Source organism: Rhodnius prolixus, unplaced genomic scaffold, assembly GCF_049639745.1.
Source record: "Rhodnius prolixus isolate KJV_2025 unplaced genomic scaffold, Rpr scaffold_11, whole genome shotgun sequence".
Classification (NCBI taxonomy): Eukaryota; Metazoa; Arthropoda; class Insecta; order Hemiptera; family Reduviidae; genus Rhodnius; species Rhodnius prolixus.
This window is the reverse complement of record NW_027411625.1, coordinates 12916326-12936629: the sequence shown is the minus strand read 5'-3', so window position 1 is coordinate 12936629 and position 20304 is coordinate 12916326. Positions and strand designations below refer to the sequence as shown.

General features: G+C 33.4%; 1 protein-coding gene across 3 annotated transcripts; it reads left to right on the top strand.

Moving 5' to 3' along the window:
- Window positions 1–18405, top strand: Kank (KN motif and ankyrin repeat domain-containing protein 2 kank). 3 transcript variants are annotated; one of them, XM_074137839.1, is made up of 16 exons: window positions 1–112; window positions 2527–2602; window positions 3899–4080; window positions 5189–5315; window positions 5458–5630; window positions 6532–6715; window positions 7581–7843; window positions 9077–9304; window positions 9630–9884; window positions 11482–11774; window positions 14809–14931; window positions 15018–15144; window positions 16050–16160; window positions 16335–16547; window positions 16880–17080; window positions 17297–18405. In XM_074137839.1, exons 2-16 carry the CDS (start codon window positions 2539–2541, stop codon window positions 17510–17512), a joined length of 2760 nt encoding a protein of 919 aa, XP_073993940.1. In that variant the 5' UTR covers window positions 1–112; window positions 2527–2538; the 3' UTR covers window positions 17513–18405. The 3 variants fall into 3 exon arrangements, with proteins under 3 accessions (XP_073993940.1, XP_073993939.1, XP_073993941.1); XM_074137838.1 differs by having other exon boundaries at window positions 89–308; XM_074137840.1 differs by having other exon boundaries at window positions 94–308; window positions 5458–5609.
- Window positions 18406–20304: the final 1899 nt, after the last annotated feature.

The window sequence follows — 20304 nt, the reverse complement described above, 5'->3', positions numbered from 1 at the left end:
GGGCTAACGTGTGAAGGACTTTTAAAATGAGGAATTCATCCCCACTCTTAGTACCTCCTACTTGGGAATTTACCTACCACTTTAGTAAATAGAATAAAAGAAATGACAATAGGTAACTATTAAGGTTATTATTTAAAGCTAGTGTAGTTTAGTATAACTGTGTGATGAGAAGAAAGGTATCAAATATGTTAACTCAATTGTGGGTGATTTCAAATTAGACAGAGATTCTTTCAAACAATCTAGGATTATACTTTTATTTGAAAAATTGGAGTTTTTTTACAGTAGAACTTCTGTAACATTCTGTCATCGTAAGTAGCTACCAATTAATTAATGTTAATCACATTTAGTGACAATTTGAAATTAAATCCTAACAAAGCTCAGCGCAAACAATTTTATTAACACTCGTAACTTTAGGATGTCAAGTTTAGTACATGTGTAGGTGTTAACGACTAAGGTTAGTTTTGTACTATATTGCAAAAATATATATATCCTTTAACTTAGCAAAAAAAAATAAAGAAAAAGAATTTGCTACTTAAATAAACAGGTCCATAACCTGTTGCTTCTAAAACAGTACTAACCCTATCTATTAAACATACATATGTAGTAAGTAAATCTGAGACATTACAGAATGTAGTTAACTTCGAATTATAGCCGAAAACAAACTAAAAATTACTTTTTTCAAACATATTAAACTATATAATGTTAATGATTTGTAAATTATAACAAGCTATATTCAAGAAATTTGATGTTTAACAACAGCCGGTTTGTAAGGTAAACAGTTGAAGGTGTGTGACATTGCGAAATCAGTTTTTTTGTTTTGACACAGTTCAAAAACAGTTATTCCATTCTGGTTTTTAAAAGATTGACTGCTAACAGTCTGGATGCTGGCCCCAACAAGTCATCACAAAAAGAAAGTTTTTTATTATTTGAAATATTGTTTACATTTAATTACAAGTTTATGTAATTATTCAAAATACATCTCACCATTTTCTATAGAAATATCCCCTTGAGCTGGCTGTTGGATTGTATGCCGTTACCATCACTTATAGTTATATAGTTAAATTTAATAGTCTTGTAAAATAGCTTATTCTGGAAGAATTGTGTATTTATGAACTTGCCTAAAAGTTGCCATATAAATGATCGATATTATTACATTCGCAGTCCAGCATTATAAAATCTATTAATCAGCTGTAGAATGTTAAGTATCGAACGTGCTAATTGAGATATCTAATGGGGATGGAAGAAATTAGCTCAGAGGTGAAGTCACGAATACCTAGCGGGAATCAAACGATCGAATCCAATCCAGCCTTTAGATGTTCTCTTTCTTCAAGATGCTGCACTTCTTGAACCGGACCAGAGATTTCGTATCTGGAATCTGTTGATCGCCTTGCGATATTCTCTTGGAAGAAGCTGATTTATTTTTCATAAACTCCACTACTCTCCTTGTTGACATTCTCGGTTTGCTCTGTGTTTCTGCCATAGCTGCTTTCTCCATGATCAACTTATTCACTTCTTTTCCGTGAACGAGATGTCATGAAGTAAACCTATTGAACCTGTAGAAATCACAGCGAGGAGGATACGCTTCAGACTTGCTTTAAATAATTAATAACAAATTGTAACAGAATTATTTGTGCACTTGAATGCACAACTATATCTATTCTCTCCAATTACACGCCTAGTTGACTATCTAGGTTGGTTAGCCGACTTTGCACCTGTCTTAATGTAATTGTAGTTAATTTCTTTAGAATATAGCGCTACTAGTGGTAGGTACATCACTGCAGAGTAGTGCAGACTAATTATGTATTTCAATTTTGGGTGCTGAGTTTTAATTAGTGGTGTAGGCCTTTTTTTAACCTAATTTATACATTTTGTTAAATTCCGAATTTTAAAATATGTTTAATTTTGGTTTTTAAATATTGCCTTGCTTAATTAAAACCACATTGTACCACTTTTTTAACCTACCCCACACCCCCTCTTCAAAATGCACTAAAATGAATTTTCATAGAAAACTGTTTGAAATAAAAGTTTGGAACAGCATAAATACAATGTGTAAGAACCAATTGAAATGTAACGTTTCAGCGATTTTTCGTTTTTGACATATTTGTTTCACAAATTCATACACAGGGTAATTGATGGCATTTTTTTTACATCAAATGCGTGGTGGCTGATATTAAGTCAATTCTGTCGACTCTAAAAGAAAATTTATATATTCTTGTTATTTATGTTAGCAAACATGCACTGTGAAGGCTGTTGTTGAAGTGTCAGTTCACTTCAGTTTCATTTAATGATTTAAGGCGCGTCTACATCTAAGGTGATTAGCGCCCATAGCTTTTTTCAGTGCACTTCCGGCTTTCGGACAGTGTTCTCTCGTTACAAACAAAACATTCCCTTAGATTATTACCAAATTGAGCAGAGCTGTAAACTGTTACTATTTAAAGTTGACCTTAATGTTTGTATGAAGAATAAGGTTACCAATGTCTTGTAAGACTACAACAAAATTTGAAAATCTGAATTTTTTATTTTCAGCTTGTTTTTAAGATGGCCACTTCAATCGCCAGACCTTATCATACGTTGGGTCATCACCAACTGGCAAAAAATCCAGGCATGTGATTTTTTTTATTTTTACATTTTTTATGCTACTGAGTTATTAGTGCAGATTTTAAATTTTGAGTTTTCTTCGTAAATATTTGCTTTGAGGCCCCCGAGTCCTGAGGCCGAAAAAGTGGTATTTATTTATTTATTTTGTATTGATTTTTTCCTTCAGTAGTGGCCCTATTGAAGGGAATTTATTTTTCCTATGTCCCATAATAATGTATTACATGTTAGTATTTTGTCTTATTTAAACCTCATATCCATACTTTTTTTAATACGCCAAACTTAATAATTATTAATTTGAAATTATAATAATTGATATTATACTGATAAAAATTAACAATTCATACAAACAAAGTGGCTGTATGTATGTAAGAAAAAAAAAAATTGATGTTATTGAAGATAAGAAACATATTATTTTTATAAAATCTTCACGATCATACACAACAACTCTACATTTAAACAGAAACATTTTTTGTACATATGCGTTCCCAAACATAAAATGACTTCAAATATTATAAAATGTTAGTCAGTTTTTCTAATTAATTTCACGAATTCTGGATAGAGTTCCTTTGAAAGAAAGTCCGTATGAGCAGCTGGCCAAACAACTCCAAAAAGCGAGACTTTCCGTACCAATTCCGTGTGTTAAATACGTAACCACCGTAACTCTAAAACAAAAATGGCAGAAATTTCAGAGTGCCAAAATTAGATTTTGGTAAAATTCGGTCTACCAGAAGAATAACTTAACGGAGTAGATTTAAAATTTTAAAGGATTTATTTTAAATTTTGTGTGATTATTGTACATATATTGAACTTAGCTCATATTTAAACAAATTTTCCAGGAAAATTCGATTAAGGGCACATCTAGGGGGGTTTGGTTTCGATAAAACCGGCCGGAAGTATCACTGTACCGAGTAAACTTTGCAGTATTTTAAGATTTTCTCGCAAACGGCCCGCACAATTTTATGTAAACTTTTTGCTGTGATTCCAAACACATAAATCTACAACTTTTACTGGAAAAGTTTTTCTTGGAAATTCCATTAGGAGAAAGTTAGGATTTTCTCACGTGATAAGAATTAAATATGACTCAAACTTTCGAAATTCGTAGAAAATTAGTGAGTTAAAATATAAGAGAAACTCGTGTGAGTGTTTATATAAGATTTTTCTTGCTTAGGTAAATGTAAGAATTGTGATTTGTATGAAATTTTCTAAAAATAAAAGTTGCATCGAATTTACAAGTTTAGAACTAGTTATCATTGTAATAGAAAGTGTATGTTCACATACGGTAGAATTTTGTTTGTCCTAGGTCGTAGAAAATGCAGATGTTGCCCCTATGGCTACCACATTGATGTTGACTTCGTACGCTACTGCGAGACAATTGCAGATTCACAAGTACTATCGGATCTACCTGTACGTAAAAGTCGTTGGAATGTTCGCAAACGAAGAGCATCCAAAGAGACTTTATTAGGCATTGCAAATGCGACACAGGTATTACAAAACTCTGTTTTATAGCTTGCATGCTTTGTGAATGTGATTTCAATTTTCATCAAAACCGTGTGATAACCGTTTACCGGACTAATGTGTGCTTTCTTTATAGCGAAGTTGCCAGTTTGAGAAAAATTGTTCAGCTGGAGTGAACACTGTTCACTGTGTGAATGTGGCTTAATTCTTAAAGTGTGTGACAATGTATGGGTGTACTTGGTTGAACTGTCCATAGCAAAGATATAGTTCTATCTCGTTAGCGACGAAATATATTCATCTAATCAAGGACCGATTCTTAACTGTTTACGAGAAAGAAAGTGGTCCTTTTAAATTTTGTTTAACCACATTTTTCCCCATTAAAATAGCTTTAACATCAAGGAAGTTGGCGCTGTAGCTAACTAAATTACCGCAACCAAAAACTTATCAAATTTTCAGTTGGATGGTGTTATTTTACCTGCTTTTTGTAAGAGATGATATCATGTGGAAGCTTAAAGTAATATCAAAATTATAAAAATTTGCAACATCATCTTACACTATCTCTGCTCCTTTTTAAGCTAAGAGCTGTCAGATCTCTTAAACTACACGCCAATTGATGTTCTTCAAGTCCATTTGTTCTTTATACATTTATTTAAAATGTTGGCTGTATCAAGTGCACCTTTACATTAAAAGCGTCCTTAATGTATTAAAGTCAAAAAAATATGAAGAGGTAAAAGATTAGAATGTTTTTTTCAGTTTGTTTTCTTTTTTAGTTTTTCTTGCATATTGGGACAATAACAAAAACATTGGATTAAATTTAAATTAAAAAGCTTAATTTTGCTTCATATATAAGCAAAGCTATGTGAAAGGAAAAAAAGTGTTGAAACTTAAAAAATTTATAAAATAGCTGTTTTGTAGAAAACTTGAGTATCATATTAGGGTTTATATAATTTTGTTCGTGTGTTTTAAACTTCAAATTTTATTTAGTGGCGGTGTAGAACTGCCATCTATGCTGCAAACATTTAGACCTGTAACGCCTGTAAAGAGTAGCACAGAACAATATGAGCTTCATTACTAAACTTCCCAATAACTGTTACTAGAAAATTTGAAAAGATCTGCAAATTCTTCTGGTTTTCAGCTATCTGAAGACATCTCTAAAGCCTCACAAGATGTCGGTGATGATTTACAGAAAGCTGTTATGGATTTTGAACAAGTATTGACCAGTACCACCGTAGGCCGATCCACAACATTACCTAGACGCAAAGGTAAGTTTAGTCTAGTCTTCTTAAAAAAAAAAACTCCTTAAGCTTTCGCAATCTCACAATTTTCATTTGCAACAGCTTTTTTTAAAATTTAATCCTTCTTCCCGTCAATTTTTAATTTATAAATATTCCATGTTTTTTCCAGAATTCCTTCCAAAATTTGAAAATCATGAAAAATTAATCAATACAATCAATAAAAATTTAAACAATCATAATGTTTCAACAAAATACATCAGTGCACCAATTGAAGAAGTAATATTGCATGTGGATGATTTGGAATGTCCTGGAATGAACAATGCAAGTCCACAAATGTTACAGGTTTTTAGTTAATACGCATTTTTAATTAAACTAGAGACAATTGAAGTCAGAATGCCTCCTTGCATTTTTAGAGGCAAATAACTACCCTAAATTCTAACAAGCAAATTTAGCGAATTAATCCTTTACAATTTTGTTTCAGTAGGCGTTTAACGTAGAAACAGTATTAAGCAAAATATGGGCTTTAGATACCCATGTATCGCACTGTACTATTGACAATATCTCACTTATCAAAATAAACCATTGAATCCAAATTGTAGTGAAATTTTCTCAATTTTTCTTCCATATATTACCCTAGCATCAATATTTAAGCAGAGCACGAGCTTATGTTGGAGCTGTTGCATGCATTTTTGACAAATGTCTCTGTTTAATATTGCACTTAGCAAAAAACAACAAACTATACTGTAATCTATAATTTTGATTCTATAGTTCAAGCTTAAAAACAGTATTAAGTAAGCTATGAAATTTAGAAGCAAGTACAGTAGCTTTAGCTTAAATTTTTTGAATTCATTTTACTGAGGATCATGCTTGCAAAATTTAACAAGAACTTAAACTACAGCACAGTTTATATTTTATGACGTTGCTTGTATATTATATGTATAAAGTAATTTCTTATTATCTAAGAGGGCTTAGCGTTCAGCTAAGATCAACACCAAGCTGTCAGTGCCGGAACAAAATCACGTACATAACTATTACAGTTTTCCCACCAAATATTAATTTAGTTATTAGCGTATAAACTCCCAATTACAAGTCCTCGCTCTTACCATTACTTAAATCATTCAAGTATTAAACCAAATTTTACTAATAATGTAACTGTTAGCTGAATTTGTTAATGTCAAAATTTAGCTTCTATTGAAATAATCAAATAATATATTGACTAATATTTTTTTTAATGATTTTACAGTCAATAAGAAAGCAAATGGCAGCCAGCTTAGGTAGGATGAAAGAATTGGAAGAGCAAGTCAAATTGATTCCAAATTTGCAAGCACATATTTCAAATTTGGAAAATGAGAATCAAAAATTGAATCTTATGTTAAAAGATAAAATTGAAACACTGAATCAATTGCAATATAAAAAAAAATGTATTGGTAAGTTTTTTCAAACGCTATTCTTTCTTTTTCACGCGCAACCGTCTATCGAGGAGGAATCACTTCTTGTCCAAAAGTCATTGATACCCTAATTTCGGTGACTAAATGTTTAAAGCTCTGCAGTCAGCCAATCTTACCTCTCTTAGGCACTCTTTGAGTTACGTCGGAGGCTATAAATGACCTTTAAAAGGTCCTACAAAGGTATGATTGCAGTATCAGCCGTCGAAAAGTCAGTTGGGGAATGTATTCATGATGAATTATTAATCATTATTATCATTAATGATAGGAAAAAAACCGCAAAAAATTAACATTTCTCAAATTGCATCTTTCTGTACCAATCTGAAATGCAATTTTGACTATTACGCAACTCTATTCGGCTATCTGAATATGTCATTTCGGTCAATATATTCATTTCTCCATCACTTGCTACTATTCTGTCTAGAGAGCGTGCCATATAGTTTTTTCACTCCCTCATTCACTCATGAGAGGGATAAGCTTAGATTAGATAGAACACAGGGCACTCCTGAACTCGATACCATAGCAGCTAACAGACCCTTATTCTATTATGCTCTTCAGTAGGTAACGCTTCCACTCTCTACAAGGTCTAGCAATTATTAGCAACTAAAATTAAGTTTTAGTCGGTAAACTTTTTTCTCCTTTTTTTTATTTTCAAATATTTCAGAAAGTGAGAAAAGAAAAAGTAAAATAATTAATTGTGAGGTATTTTTAGTTTCACCCGGCCAGCGGGAATGGCCGCACTCGATGAAAATGTCTAGCAAAAAAACAAGTTAAGATAGTAGAGGCGACCCTGAGTGGAATTCAAAGTCAAAAGGAAATTTTGTGAGTGAAATTTTTATTGTTTCAGATGCCACTACATCAACTAACTGCTTGAACTATCACACTAGAAATATTGGCGTTTCCTGCACTATAATGACACGAGACATTGGAATCAATAGCTCAGTGAAGATGGCCACATCAGCTACGGAAACTATTAGGCTGGCGTCTCTGTCAGAGAAACTGGAAACAGCAGGCCAGAGTCGGCCATGTCTAATATCATTAGAGAATATTCTAGGAAATGGTTCGAAGTCGAATTTGAAACATGTATCAACGACCACTGAGTCGAGTAAGGTAATTATTTTGGAGACATCCTAGTTCTCCATTACAAAATTAATAGCAATTCAAATGGCGGAACATCCGAAAGGGGGCGAAATTGTTAACGTGGCCAGGAGACAGTAAGCGAAACCCTAATGGTCAGTATTATTGCCTATATCCCTTAATTTTGTCACAGATTGAAGTGAATTATTGATGAAATTGACGGCAGTTTGTTCAATACCACCGATTGGGATCCAGATATCGATATTATTGCATCAATAATGTTAGGGCAATTAGTGATTTTTCTGTCTTAGAATCGCCCAAATATATTAATGGTAATTTGTGGGAATGTTTTCAGAAGGTAAAAATAAATGTTCCTAGAAAAATGATTCAAAAAGTGCTTCACTCATTTGTGTAATGTTTGTACGAGATTCAGAAAAAATATTTGGAACCATTTTCGAGAAAATCGACCAAAACAAAAACTTAAAATTGGCAAATTTAACTTAAGCGGCATGTTGAAATTTAGTAAAACCTTGTTATTGTGTCCCTTAGTTCATACTCGAAATCTGTTGATTTTATACTTTCTCAAGTAAAAAATTAAAACTAGTTGGCATTGAACTATTTTACATATGTATACTTACATATGACCCGGTGAGAATGAAAGTGGCGTAAGTCCATTTTGAGCTGTTTTGTGATAAAATAGCTTCAGAAAAAATATTTTGTGTTTATCTCTGTAAGAAATGCAGATAATAAAAATAGCTTTATTTTTTATTATTATTATTATTATTATTACATAGAATCAAATTTTTTGTTGCATATTAGAATGCTATGGGATTTTAAATTATTTTAGAAAATGCAAAAATGTGACTTACTTCATTGTCATTCTCAACATATTTGGCGTAAGGTTAAACGCAACGGCATTTTAAAACCAATTATAAGGGTTTTATTTCATAAACTAATGCTTCAAAATGCAGAAGACTCATCACAGAGACTTATTCTACTAGCAGATCTTATTTCAACATAACCGACTACACTATCCACGAACTGATCACCCTGATGATACTGCCCATGGGGCACTGCAATTCTAATAAAAAACTGCCTTCAACACAATCTGATCCCAACTAATCCTCTAATTCTCTTCAATCAAGAGCATCTCTCTCCCAATAAACTCTTTCCAATTGACAATAGCATCAGTTTACTGCCCTCCTAATCATACAATATCTTCCAATGATCTAGGTTTGATTCTAATATTTATATTTTAAATTACAGGTCACGAAGGATGCAACGACAGAAACTGATATAAATTCTAAAAAATTATTCACAGAAGATGAAGTGGCTAAAAGAGTCCAAAAAATCGAAAACAATTTTGAAAATCGTCGAAGATCTAATCGTAAAAATATTGCATTGTTGACTGATTTAAAATTGGATCAAATTTATACTCAAGAAGACCTAAATAGGTCACTAGCAAAAGCAAATCAAGCGATTATAGCGAAGAAGGTGACAAGTTACAGTAAAATTGTAATATTTTATAATTAGCTTTATTAAATTTTTAGCGCATAATCGAGATTAAGCTAACGTTTTGAGATTTAGAAATACGTGTGCGAGCATTTTGTTAGTTTACATATTAATCTTTTATCTCTTTTGGACTGCTGCTAGCAAAATTTAAAAGATCCTACATTGCACCTAATTTATAAATATATACGCATAAACATAAATGTCAGTGTATTTATGTAGCAAGATATGGTCCATTCAATCAAATAATGATCATCAATTTTATATAAAAGTTAAAATCTAAGAATCAAATTTTAATTTTTTTATCTAGGCACTGACCGTTGAGAAATGTGAACAAGCCGTATTTTTGCCTGAAACTAAAGAGAATTTGACTCAAACTAAATGTATAGTAAAAATTGATGCGAGTACTTTGTCTAGAGTTAGTGCTAAGGATGGATGGAATCAAATGTCAAAATTGACTAAAGATATTGGTATATCAAATCATACGATCAATGATCCATGCCAAAATTGTGGCATAAAAAAAAGAGTCAATATTGGAATCCAACATGACGGTGTTTCTGGAGAGGTAAGGTTTAATATTAGGGGTTTTGACTTAATTTAGCTGGCCTGCAATCACCTTAGTTGGGCTAACAGTTTGTAACTTTCGTGTTTCTTTTATTTACTATTAACAGAACTACGCCCTGGAGACTCCTAATGTCTATGGTGGGGTGGTCACTTTAAACAGGCAAAGATTTCATTACTATAGGTATTAGTCAGTGCATTTTTCTGACTACCATAAACAAAATATGCCGCCTGGACATTATCATGTCTGCTGCGAGATTTGGCTAAAAATCTCCTTAATTCGGCGAACACTTCATTACAGGGATATAGCCCAAGCTCCTCCACTGTATACCTACTCCCACCAAATATCCTAATCTCTAGTCTCCACATACTCTAAACAGTCCGCAAAAATGTATTTATAGACGAGGTGTATAGATGACACCATAACACTACATGAATTCAACGTGATCGACAGATTATTCATTATGACATACAACAGCCTGGCCGAAAGGCCGTCCTCCATGATGGTATCGTCTCCCCAATCGTTCGACTACAGTATAACCACCAAGAAGAACCCTCCTTCTCAAATAAAAACTAATCCAGTTAATTAAAATGGGTAAAATTTATGGTTTTTTACGTTTATATCCTGTGGAATATTGCAGTGTATCGAACGATTTTCAATCAATGTCTCTTAAACACCAAAGAAAAATTTCGTCTACAGGGTAGATTCTGTCCTACCGACAAAGACAGTGCAACACCATCTTTGTCGATTTCGAACAGTATAAATATGTTGGATTGGAGTACTGGCAATGTCTTACAGAATTATCATTTACACATCTATCTACCAACCTTTCCTAAGTTTTGAAAAGGTATGACATATGACTGATGGGTCTAAGTGCTTTGTGATACAAGTGGGCCCCTCTTACCATTTTAGGGATAAAGACTACCCTAACATCCCCTTAATAGTTTTGGAACTTAATAAAACCTTAAACAATCTTTAAGAATCCCAACTTACCTAAATTGGTATCAAGCATAAGCTGTAATGATTCCACTTCACCGTCAGTTTGTATTTCACAATTATCTCCAAAATCATAATTCTTTAGCTATAATAGCTGCTTAACAACAACGGTTCAGTAATTCACCATTTTCATTATTCCATCCCCGAGAAATATGCCTTTTAAAGAACTCGGCTTGAAGTGTTCATTTCGCATAATGTTAACGTCTAAACTAATTTATCTCCCTTTTTTTTGTCTTCCGCTGTTGCCTTATCACTAGAGGTGGTGTTTGATTTTTCCTGAGAGAAAACTAGACATATATCTTGTAATGATAGACCTGCGCAAAACAACGCCTTCGTTCTCACAGGATCCTCAGTCCTGTTATAATCTACAAAATAAAATAAAAATAAACCGATGTAGCTAAGATCAATTTCTTTATATCCAATCCAATCTGACGAAATGTACTATTAATACTTTTCGCTTCTTTTTTAGCAACCCAAAAACGACACATTAACTTAATTAATTATGAACGTTCTCCACTATTTAATTAAATTTTCCTTTATATATACATTAATATGTGTTTGTCATCCATATGACTCTACACATTGCATTCTGCTTTACCCTTAGCTAGAACAGCTCGCTCGTTGGCAGACTACAGATACATATGATCTGATCAAAACTAAAGAACAGGCAGTGAATACTACTAAAAGGAAATTAGTAAATACTGCTGTGGATGCATGTTCACTATATTGTCAGAAATGTGCAAACGAAATCGATTCCAAGGTGCCTGAGAAGACAATCGCAAGTAGTACCAGTAGTAGAAAATTGCCAGAAACCAAGATTGCCAGACCATCATATTTGCCAGTACCTTTAAAGTCAAGTCCGGTTAAATCTAGAACACCTAGTAAAAATCTCAATGGGTAAGATAACCATTTTGTTTTTTGTTGGTTCAAAAATAAGGACTTTGGTACTGAGTATAATTTAACCAAGTGCGGAATAGATAAATACTTGTGTTTTTTAAATTACTAAACAGTGAGATAATATATAACTTATATTAATAAAAGCGCAACTGCCGTCTAGCAGGAATGCGGAATATTTATTTTACTCATGTTTTAAAAATTAAACAGATATTTTAATAGAATAAAAATTCCTAAATTTAAAATCAAAAGATGTACTCTAAACTTTCTTTAAGATGGCTTGGTGGGAACTTCTGCGACATATCTGATAACAGTTTTACGGAGCGGATTGAAAAATGGTATATATGTAGATCTAAAAGGATTTTTAGATATTGGACCATGGGTTGTTTCCCTTGGGTATGTTTCAAATATTGTTTTCAAACAATCTAAACAATTCGAAAACTGAAAATAATTGAATGTTAAAAAGTTAATATTTAGGTGGCTATTTTAGATTACCATCTAAATTACCGCTAATAAGATTTAATGCAAAGTAGAAGAGGCCATATTACTCATTATACTTATTAGTTTCTTGCAGTTTACTCGATTTTATTATTTATTTTTAATTTTTTTCCAACTTTGCGTATTTCACACACAGTTGTAGGTTTATCACTTTTATTTGAAACATTCCTTCGGAAAATGTGTAAATGTTTTTATTTCTGTTGTTGGGATTGGGAACTATTAAGCGGCACCTCTTTGCAGTTCCATTTCTGAATATTGTACTTCTAATTTTAATTTTGACTTTGCTGAATATCAGATGATTGGAAGTGACGTGGCGTCTTACTTTTTTTTCTGCTTTTAATGTTTTTATAGAAAACGGCTTTCACAATTGTTTTTAATGGACTCCTTTAGTACGTTTTTCTTTATGATATTGAAGCCTAAATTTACATTTAGTTTTAATTTCTGGATGAATTAAATGCTGTAAGTTACCACTTTGAGAATTGGAGTAAGAAAAAAAAAGTCTGGTGCGTGTTCCCAACAAAAGTTTGGGAATTAATTTATAAAGAATGGGCCCCTGATTGAACTTTGTTTCCAAATATCGATTATATCTGCCGTTACATTATCGATTCTCATAATGTTCCCTGCCTTTAGCTTGTGCGCCTGTCAGTTTGTGTTTGTTTTCAGGCGGAATTAAGGTAGATGCTGTGTGTTATTACAATTAATAGTTTTGACAAATATTATATATTATGTTAGGTTTAATTCAATAATTTTAAATTATTAAGTTACGTATGCAGGAATCGGAATCTGTGAGTAATGCAAGTATATACAGGTTAGCTAGTTTACTACCAATTTTTTGTGATGTTTACAAAGAAATTGACGCTTTTGCATAATAATAGAAAAACAGTTATTAACTTTTATGAATGACAAGTAAAACTGCAGAATGGAAGCCTCATACCCAGTACATACTGATGAACGATTTGGTTTGTTTTTTCGTTGCTAGGGATGATGGCGTAATGTATTATTTTCTATTTTAAAACCAATTTCTATTTTCTCTATATATGCATTATGGGGCAGATGCCTAGCTTACCCCCTAGTGCCTTCACTGGGCTTTTATTCCAACAAAAATAACCCAACTCCTCTTTCTATCATACTCGTAAACGGATGGTTCATTTTTTCGTGTAATTATTTGTATATCATAATAACAAAAAAGAAGTAATTTCATTGTTACAATGTTATTCTGCAATCAATCAAACCACTTTTATACACCAGTCAATCGCTTTCCCCCTCCTGCTCCTTACAGTACACAAAACTGGCATTGATGATCTCCACCTCCAGGTATCGTGAGATAAACAAAACCTAATTTTCTATGTATACTGGCACTAACACACATCATAAAGCCTCTGATTTGTAAATATTCTGTTATATTTCATTTTCTCAAAAATAATGAAAATCTAATGAATTTATTTGAACATATAATATTAAACAGTAATAAAATCATTTTTTATATTAATGTCAATTTAAGAAATCGAAGCCCTTCTACCAATTCTTTATATATAAATGTAATATATATAATGAAATTAGCAACTAATTCATCCGGTGTGTAAAAATATTTAGACTTTCTTCCAATTAATTATTTGCCTTTTCTAGCAACGAAAAAACTAACAAAAAAGAATACCAGTATGCGCTTGCGAGGGTCTCATTTTAACCGAATATTATGTTGGAAACATAGCCTTCTGTGATTGATAGTTGTAAGGCATCTTTGTTCTAGATGTTAGATTCTATTCTCTTTCTTTCTTGGCTTTGGGATCAAAAGAAACTCTTGCTTTCCAGTAAAAAAAAACAGTAAATGTATTGACTAACTGTTCTCTTGTTCAGAATGTGAACCATGTGCTCAGATGTAAATGATTAGACTGGAATACGAGCGTTTCTAAGTTCCTGCTACGAAAGAAGCTTATTGTACCATCTTCCTAAATATGAGTGCCTCAAGGATTGTCATTTGGAACTGCCGCTAGGTCTTCCCAACTTCAAAGGTACCCTCACCCTATACTGGATGCTCAACAACCCAAATTTAGGTCGAACCACCCCAGTTTAGAAACCTAACTCTAAATATTTGTCTCTGCTTCGTCTTCGCGACATCACCTAAGTCATGGAATTGAGAGGAAAAACTTGAGCTTGGAGGAATTATCTACTTTTCACTATAAACAGTTATTATCGAATCGAACTATAGAGGGGTTGTACAAGAAGTTTAATTGCCATCAAGCTTTACATTTTTTTGGCCTTTGTTTAACGGGAGGTATATTTCGTGCAATAAATCCACTTCTCTCAAATGTCACGATTCTTTTCAAGAAGTACGTCAGTTTTTTAAAGCTGACAAATATGAATTTTGATGGTGGCATATTGATGTACGTTATATAGGTTCATACGCCACTATTCTATATATCTGCTTTTTACCTTTCCTCTATATATGGAGACTGTTTGGATTGGCCATAATATATATTTATTAGAGACGCTCTACTCAGTCTAAAAATTGATATTGACAATTATTATTGTGTGTTTTCAGATTAAGAAACGAAGATTATCTAAGTGACAGTGGTTCAGATGATGCCCAGAACGATGACATTGTGCAGAGGTTCGACGATAGTTTCTCGACATTCCATCCAATACAGTCGAAATCGTATAAAAAGTGACCAAAGTTCCTGTATAGAAATTCTTGGGACCAATTCTATATTAAGATTACAAAGCACTCACGTACCTGTACTGTTGTTTCAGAGAACCTTCGAATGAAATGAAAGGCGCATTAAAAGTATTAAATGATGCATTGCAAAAGTATTCAAGCGATAATTTTCCTAATCATATGAACAATGCAATTAACGTTGTGCAGCAGGAATGGTTTAAGGTGAGTTCTAAACAGAAGGTAAATTCACACTAGATCTGAGGACGATTACCAACAAGGGATGCCCATGCTCGAAGCACAGTCACGGTGTTTATGCAAGAAAAGTGAGAACGTTTGCGATCGAGATTAAGGTTGGCTTCAATAAAATCGTAATTTCAACGAAAAAATTCAATGCTTGGTCTGACGGACACCAGGGCGCTGCGTACTGCTGTAACAGTTGCCAAGGTATCTTTGCTAGGGCTTCCTCCTATCTCTATTATGCTCAGTCACTCGGTAGTGATGTCTTAAAGGATCAAACTGCAGGTTTTGCAATTCTCTTTGCCATTCTTACATTGGAGATTGCCTTTTAGGGAGTACTGATTAATGATGGTTCGGTTTGTTACCTTAAAATTATTTTAGTTGGTATAGAATGATTTTAAATGGATGGAAGGTCTGGAACTGAGGTTTACTTTGTTACTTTGTTAGATCAGTTAAAGATGCGTCTTGAGTAGTAGACCGCCATTTTTCTGGTCGGAGTCAAACAATCTGCACCATTTTATGGCATAGAGATTTCAAAGATATTTCAATAACAAAGTGAGTTCATGGTTGAGCCGATTGGTAAAGGAATAGGTTTCTAATTTCTAAAATTGAAAATTGACCCTTGTTATCGAATTAAAATTGAACTGTCAAATGCCTCAAAATAATTAAGTGTATAGGAAACCCAGGCAAGATTGATTTTCTTAAATTGAAACGTTTAAAAAGAGTAGTTCTAAATACCGATATAATCAAAATGATACTTTTTAAACCAGTTGATATTTGAACCCCATGCGTGCATTCATTTAATAAATGTAGGCATTTGTGGGTTATTGACATTGAGTCCAGCTCTGGATCTTGAAGGAAAAGTTCAAGAAATTTGCTTTTGTTTGCAGGTATCCAGTGTAGCTGAGGCAAATCCTTTAGACGTTGAAGATTATTTAGATTGCTTCGAAGATATCTCGAGCACATTACTCGAATACATTGTCAATATGACAGACGTAACCGTAAGTTTTACACTAGCTTTTGAATTATTCTCACAAACTGGACATATGCTGTGGCCAGAGAAGTTTGAGTTCACTGACAAATTCAACCAGCTTTGGGGAACAGTAAACTATGTTGACCAGACTGCGAATGAGCTATTAATTTTTACCCACACTGACGTTAATTCCTTGTTGTAGGGAAATACAGCAATGCATTATGCCGTGTCAAATGGAAATTTTGATGTTGTTTCCATACTACTGGACTCTAAGGTGTGCAACATAAACAAGATGAACTTTGCTGGTTATACATGTATTATGTTGGTTGCATTGACTAAAGTGAAATCAGAAACTGATCGTCAAGTTGTTCGAAGACTATTCCACATGGCAGATGTGAATATCCGTGCAAAACAGGTGAAGGGCTTTTAATCACTTACCCATCGAACTCTAGGATGTGGCCAAGATTTGGCAATTAGGACATAATAAGCACTTATCAGTACACGAGTATTTGTATACTAGAATTTGACTCCCTGTTAAAGCACTTCAACGTCACAGATGGCCATTTTTAATATTTTTATCTGATAACGTTCATATCACCAGCATTGTGTGTGAAAAAAAAATCAGTGCCGGGCAAAACGTGGAAGAGATTTTGCCCTTAAATCACATGCAGTGCATCTCTCGTTCATCTGTAGAACACAGTTTTGTTCATTTGTGACTTAAAATTTCTGATCACTTTTTGTTTGTAGCATGGGCAGACAGCTCTCATGCTTGCAGTGTCACATGGCCGAATTGACACTGTGGAACTTTTACTGGAATCCGGAGCGGATATCAACATTCAGGATGAGGACGGAAGTACTGCATTGATGTGCGCCGCGGAGCATGGATACATAGATATCGTCAAACTACTATTAACGCAACCGGATTGCGACTTGTCGCTGACTGATTATGTAAGTTTCAATACATAAGGTGGCAGGTACTTCAGATATAAACAAATACTTCGATCTCAGTTTGTAATGCAGCTCACAGCGGCAATGCTACATTGGCAGACTTGCTGAGAAATACGTTTTTCAGAATGGTCAATCCCTAAATTATGTTCCAAGGTGCAGGGTGTTTCTGAATCTCATGTTTTTGGCAATTTGTTATCACTTTTTTTTGTTTTCTAGGATGGAAGTACGGCATTGGCAATCGCCATGGACGCGGGCAACCGTGATATTGGCGTTTTATTGTATGCCCAAGAGCATTTCACTCGCATGAGCTCACCTTACAGTGTGAATAAAGTGCATCGACGTGCAAAAAGTGCCACACCAACGCTGAGGCATAGTGCTACTCCGCCGTTACAATCGCCCCAACAATCACATCATGGAGGCGATGCAATTTGATAAAAGAATTGATTATATTTTTGTTCGCTGTCAAGTAAAATGTTTCTTTTAATTCACACATATCTAACCACATTTCTTGCGAGAAGTTAACGATAAATTTCTACTAAAAATTAGTCTTAAAATCGATATTTCAAAGGGTGATTGGTTTGGATATAATTTTATTTCAAATCTGAGCTCCCCAAATCTCCAACTGACACCTTTTGTGTAAACTAGTTTGAAGCAGGGTATTGGTAAGCAATTTAATGTCCTATGAACTCACTAAGGTTTTTACAGGGTTTCTTAGCAAGTCACTGTAACTGTTGTTTGAGTTTTTCTGGGTGCTCTCGAAAATAACCAGGATTTCATGACCTTTGCTTCATTGATAACTAGTTAGAGCAGATGAATGTAGTCTGCTCCATCACCTTCAAGGATCCACATTTTATTCAGCTGTCCTCACTGAGCCCACTATGAGAGAATGCTAGACTTTGGCCACAGTTCTAAGCCAGGATATTTAGTATCTAGTAAGAAGACCCTAGGTTTCTAAACCTGCTTGTCTAGGAGTGGGTTGTGTAAAACCCGTAAGGGATCTATCGAAATAACCTACATTTAATGCTTATAAACACAACAATACCACCTTTTTCGAGACAGCAGCCATAAACTCCTAAATTTCCCTCTTGTGATGGTATCAGTATTAATTACTTGAAGAGTTTTTTTGTCGTTTAGATCCCATCAGACGAGTCTCTAGAGCCCCAAATCAAAGCCATCCCTGCCATCGATTTTCGACTATCGGTTATTGTAATTAATTGTTGTTAATGATTTTGTTAATGAATCGTTTGTAAAAATTTATATATTATTTCTTTGTGACAGAAATAATTGAAATAAATAATTTATTATTAAATACATTTTGAAAATTATTTTCTAGGTGTTTGGTTAGTTTTCTATTTAAATAAATGACCTTTCAAATGGATAAATAAAATAACAAACATTCCGAATAGTCAGATGGAGCTCAGGTATTCAGTGGAGAGGAACCTGCGGCCTTAATAGATAGCCCATTTGTTTTTTTTTTGTGCAGCTTGTATATCTTTCAGGATAGTTCATTTTTACTGATAAAATTAAGAAAATAAATTTACATCTTTCAAGCAAAAACGCCGCTATGATGACTTCTTTTCAGGCAAAAAAAAACCATACTTGTTGCTAATTTTCTGATGTGAAAATTCTCGAGCATCTACTACTCTACAAATTTATGGGTTTTTTGTAGTACGTATTTATAATATACAAAACATTTTTTTTAGCGCTATTAGTAGCATAAAAAGTATTTAATCTTCCACACAAAGAAGATCATCCATAACATTAAATTTTATTAAATTAAATGTTATGTTAGTTTCAATTAACATTTTTTGAAGTGACTGAAACGAATGTATAATTTATTTAAACCAACTGAGACATAAGTAGAACTTATACGTTATTATTACATAAGAACGTAACAAAAATCTACTGCTCAATTGAGAAAAGAGTTTTAAGGGTCGAGACGGCCTTTCTGCTATTCCTCACTCCTGGACTGCGGTTGTATTTTACCTATTTGTTTGGTATTAACTTGTAATTCACACAAATTATTTCTTTTACTGCAGTTCAAGGTCGACGATTTAATCATTTATCACCATAAATTAAAATGAGATCTCTTCATTCATAATTCGTCGTGCTAACATTTCAGACCTCTTTCCTTATGAGATAGACCAGGGATGAGCAACCCGCGGCCCGCCAAGCATTTCTAAAATTGAATTTATTTTATCGACTTTCTCCCATCAATATATTGTTATAAAATTAATTATAATAAAATGGTAGTACATACTAAACCGAAATATTTTTTTATGGCGAGTTACTTGTCGACGACGTTTTTAAACATGCAATACGAACGCGCCGCGTCTGCGCGATTTTTTTGTGACGAGATACACACTTGTCGGTGACTTGTTCAAACATGCAATATGGACGTTTCGTAAATTATTAGTAAGAGTTAATCTATGTGCGGCCCGCAAAAAAAAATTTAAATTTAAATTGGCCCATTGATTAAAAAGGTTGCTCACCCCTGAGATAGACCATTCATATTCATTACACCTTGTTTAATAATAAACATTTTCCCTCTTATGTTGAAATTTATAAGTAATAAGTTGTGTTCAAATTTGAAAAATAACTGCAGAATAGGTTTGAACCTCTGGGAGATTATTCTTCCCAGTTCCTACTGGATACCTCAGTTTAGGTTTTTATTCCTCTTGCTTCTCATAAGAGATCGCAATCGTGCAGATTTTCAATTTCTCGCTGAAACTATTCGTTTCATTGTATGTAGTGAACATGTGCAATATTGAAGTCAAATAGATTTTTGGTGCAATTACCAAGCTCGAGAAATTAATTAAATTTTAAATTAAATGAACGCAATTAGCGTTCACTACGGTAAAAGAAAATCGAGTGAATGCCGAGATTGTTAGTTGGTAACCCCTTCTTTTAATAGTACAAGGCCCAACTAATGAAAACTGAAAACTAGGGAGTAAACTAAATTTTAGCTGGGTACTTTTATCATTCTTACAGAATTTGTACTGCAAGATACGAACGTATCCGATTGTTAATAAAATATTCAATAAATAGAATATACAAGGAATTCTAATCAAATTTATAACTCAAATGGACATTATCTTTATTGGTTTTAGGCTCTTCGGCTAAGAATATGAATGAAGGGCCTTTATAAGAAATGAATTGCTGTGTCTTCCAGGGACTCCATTAACTGGATTGACGCCAAGAGTTATTAGAACCTGCAATACAAT

Coding starts and splice junctions, on each gene's coding strand:
- Kank (XM_074137839.1), top strand. CDS start 2,539: ATGGCCACTTCAATCGCCAGACCTTATCATACGTTGGGTCATCACCAA. Junction 7,844..9,076: donor CGACCACTGAGTCGAGTAAG/GTAATTATTTTG, acceptor TTTAAATTACAG/GTCACGAAGGATGCAACGAC. Junction 16,161..16,334: donor TCAATATGACAGACGTAACC/GTAAGTTTTACA, acceptor TCCTTGTTGTAG/GGAAATACAGCAATGCATTA.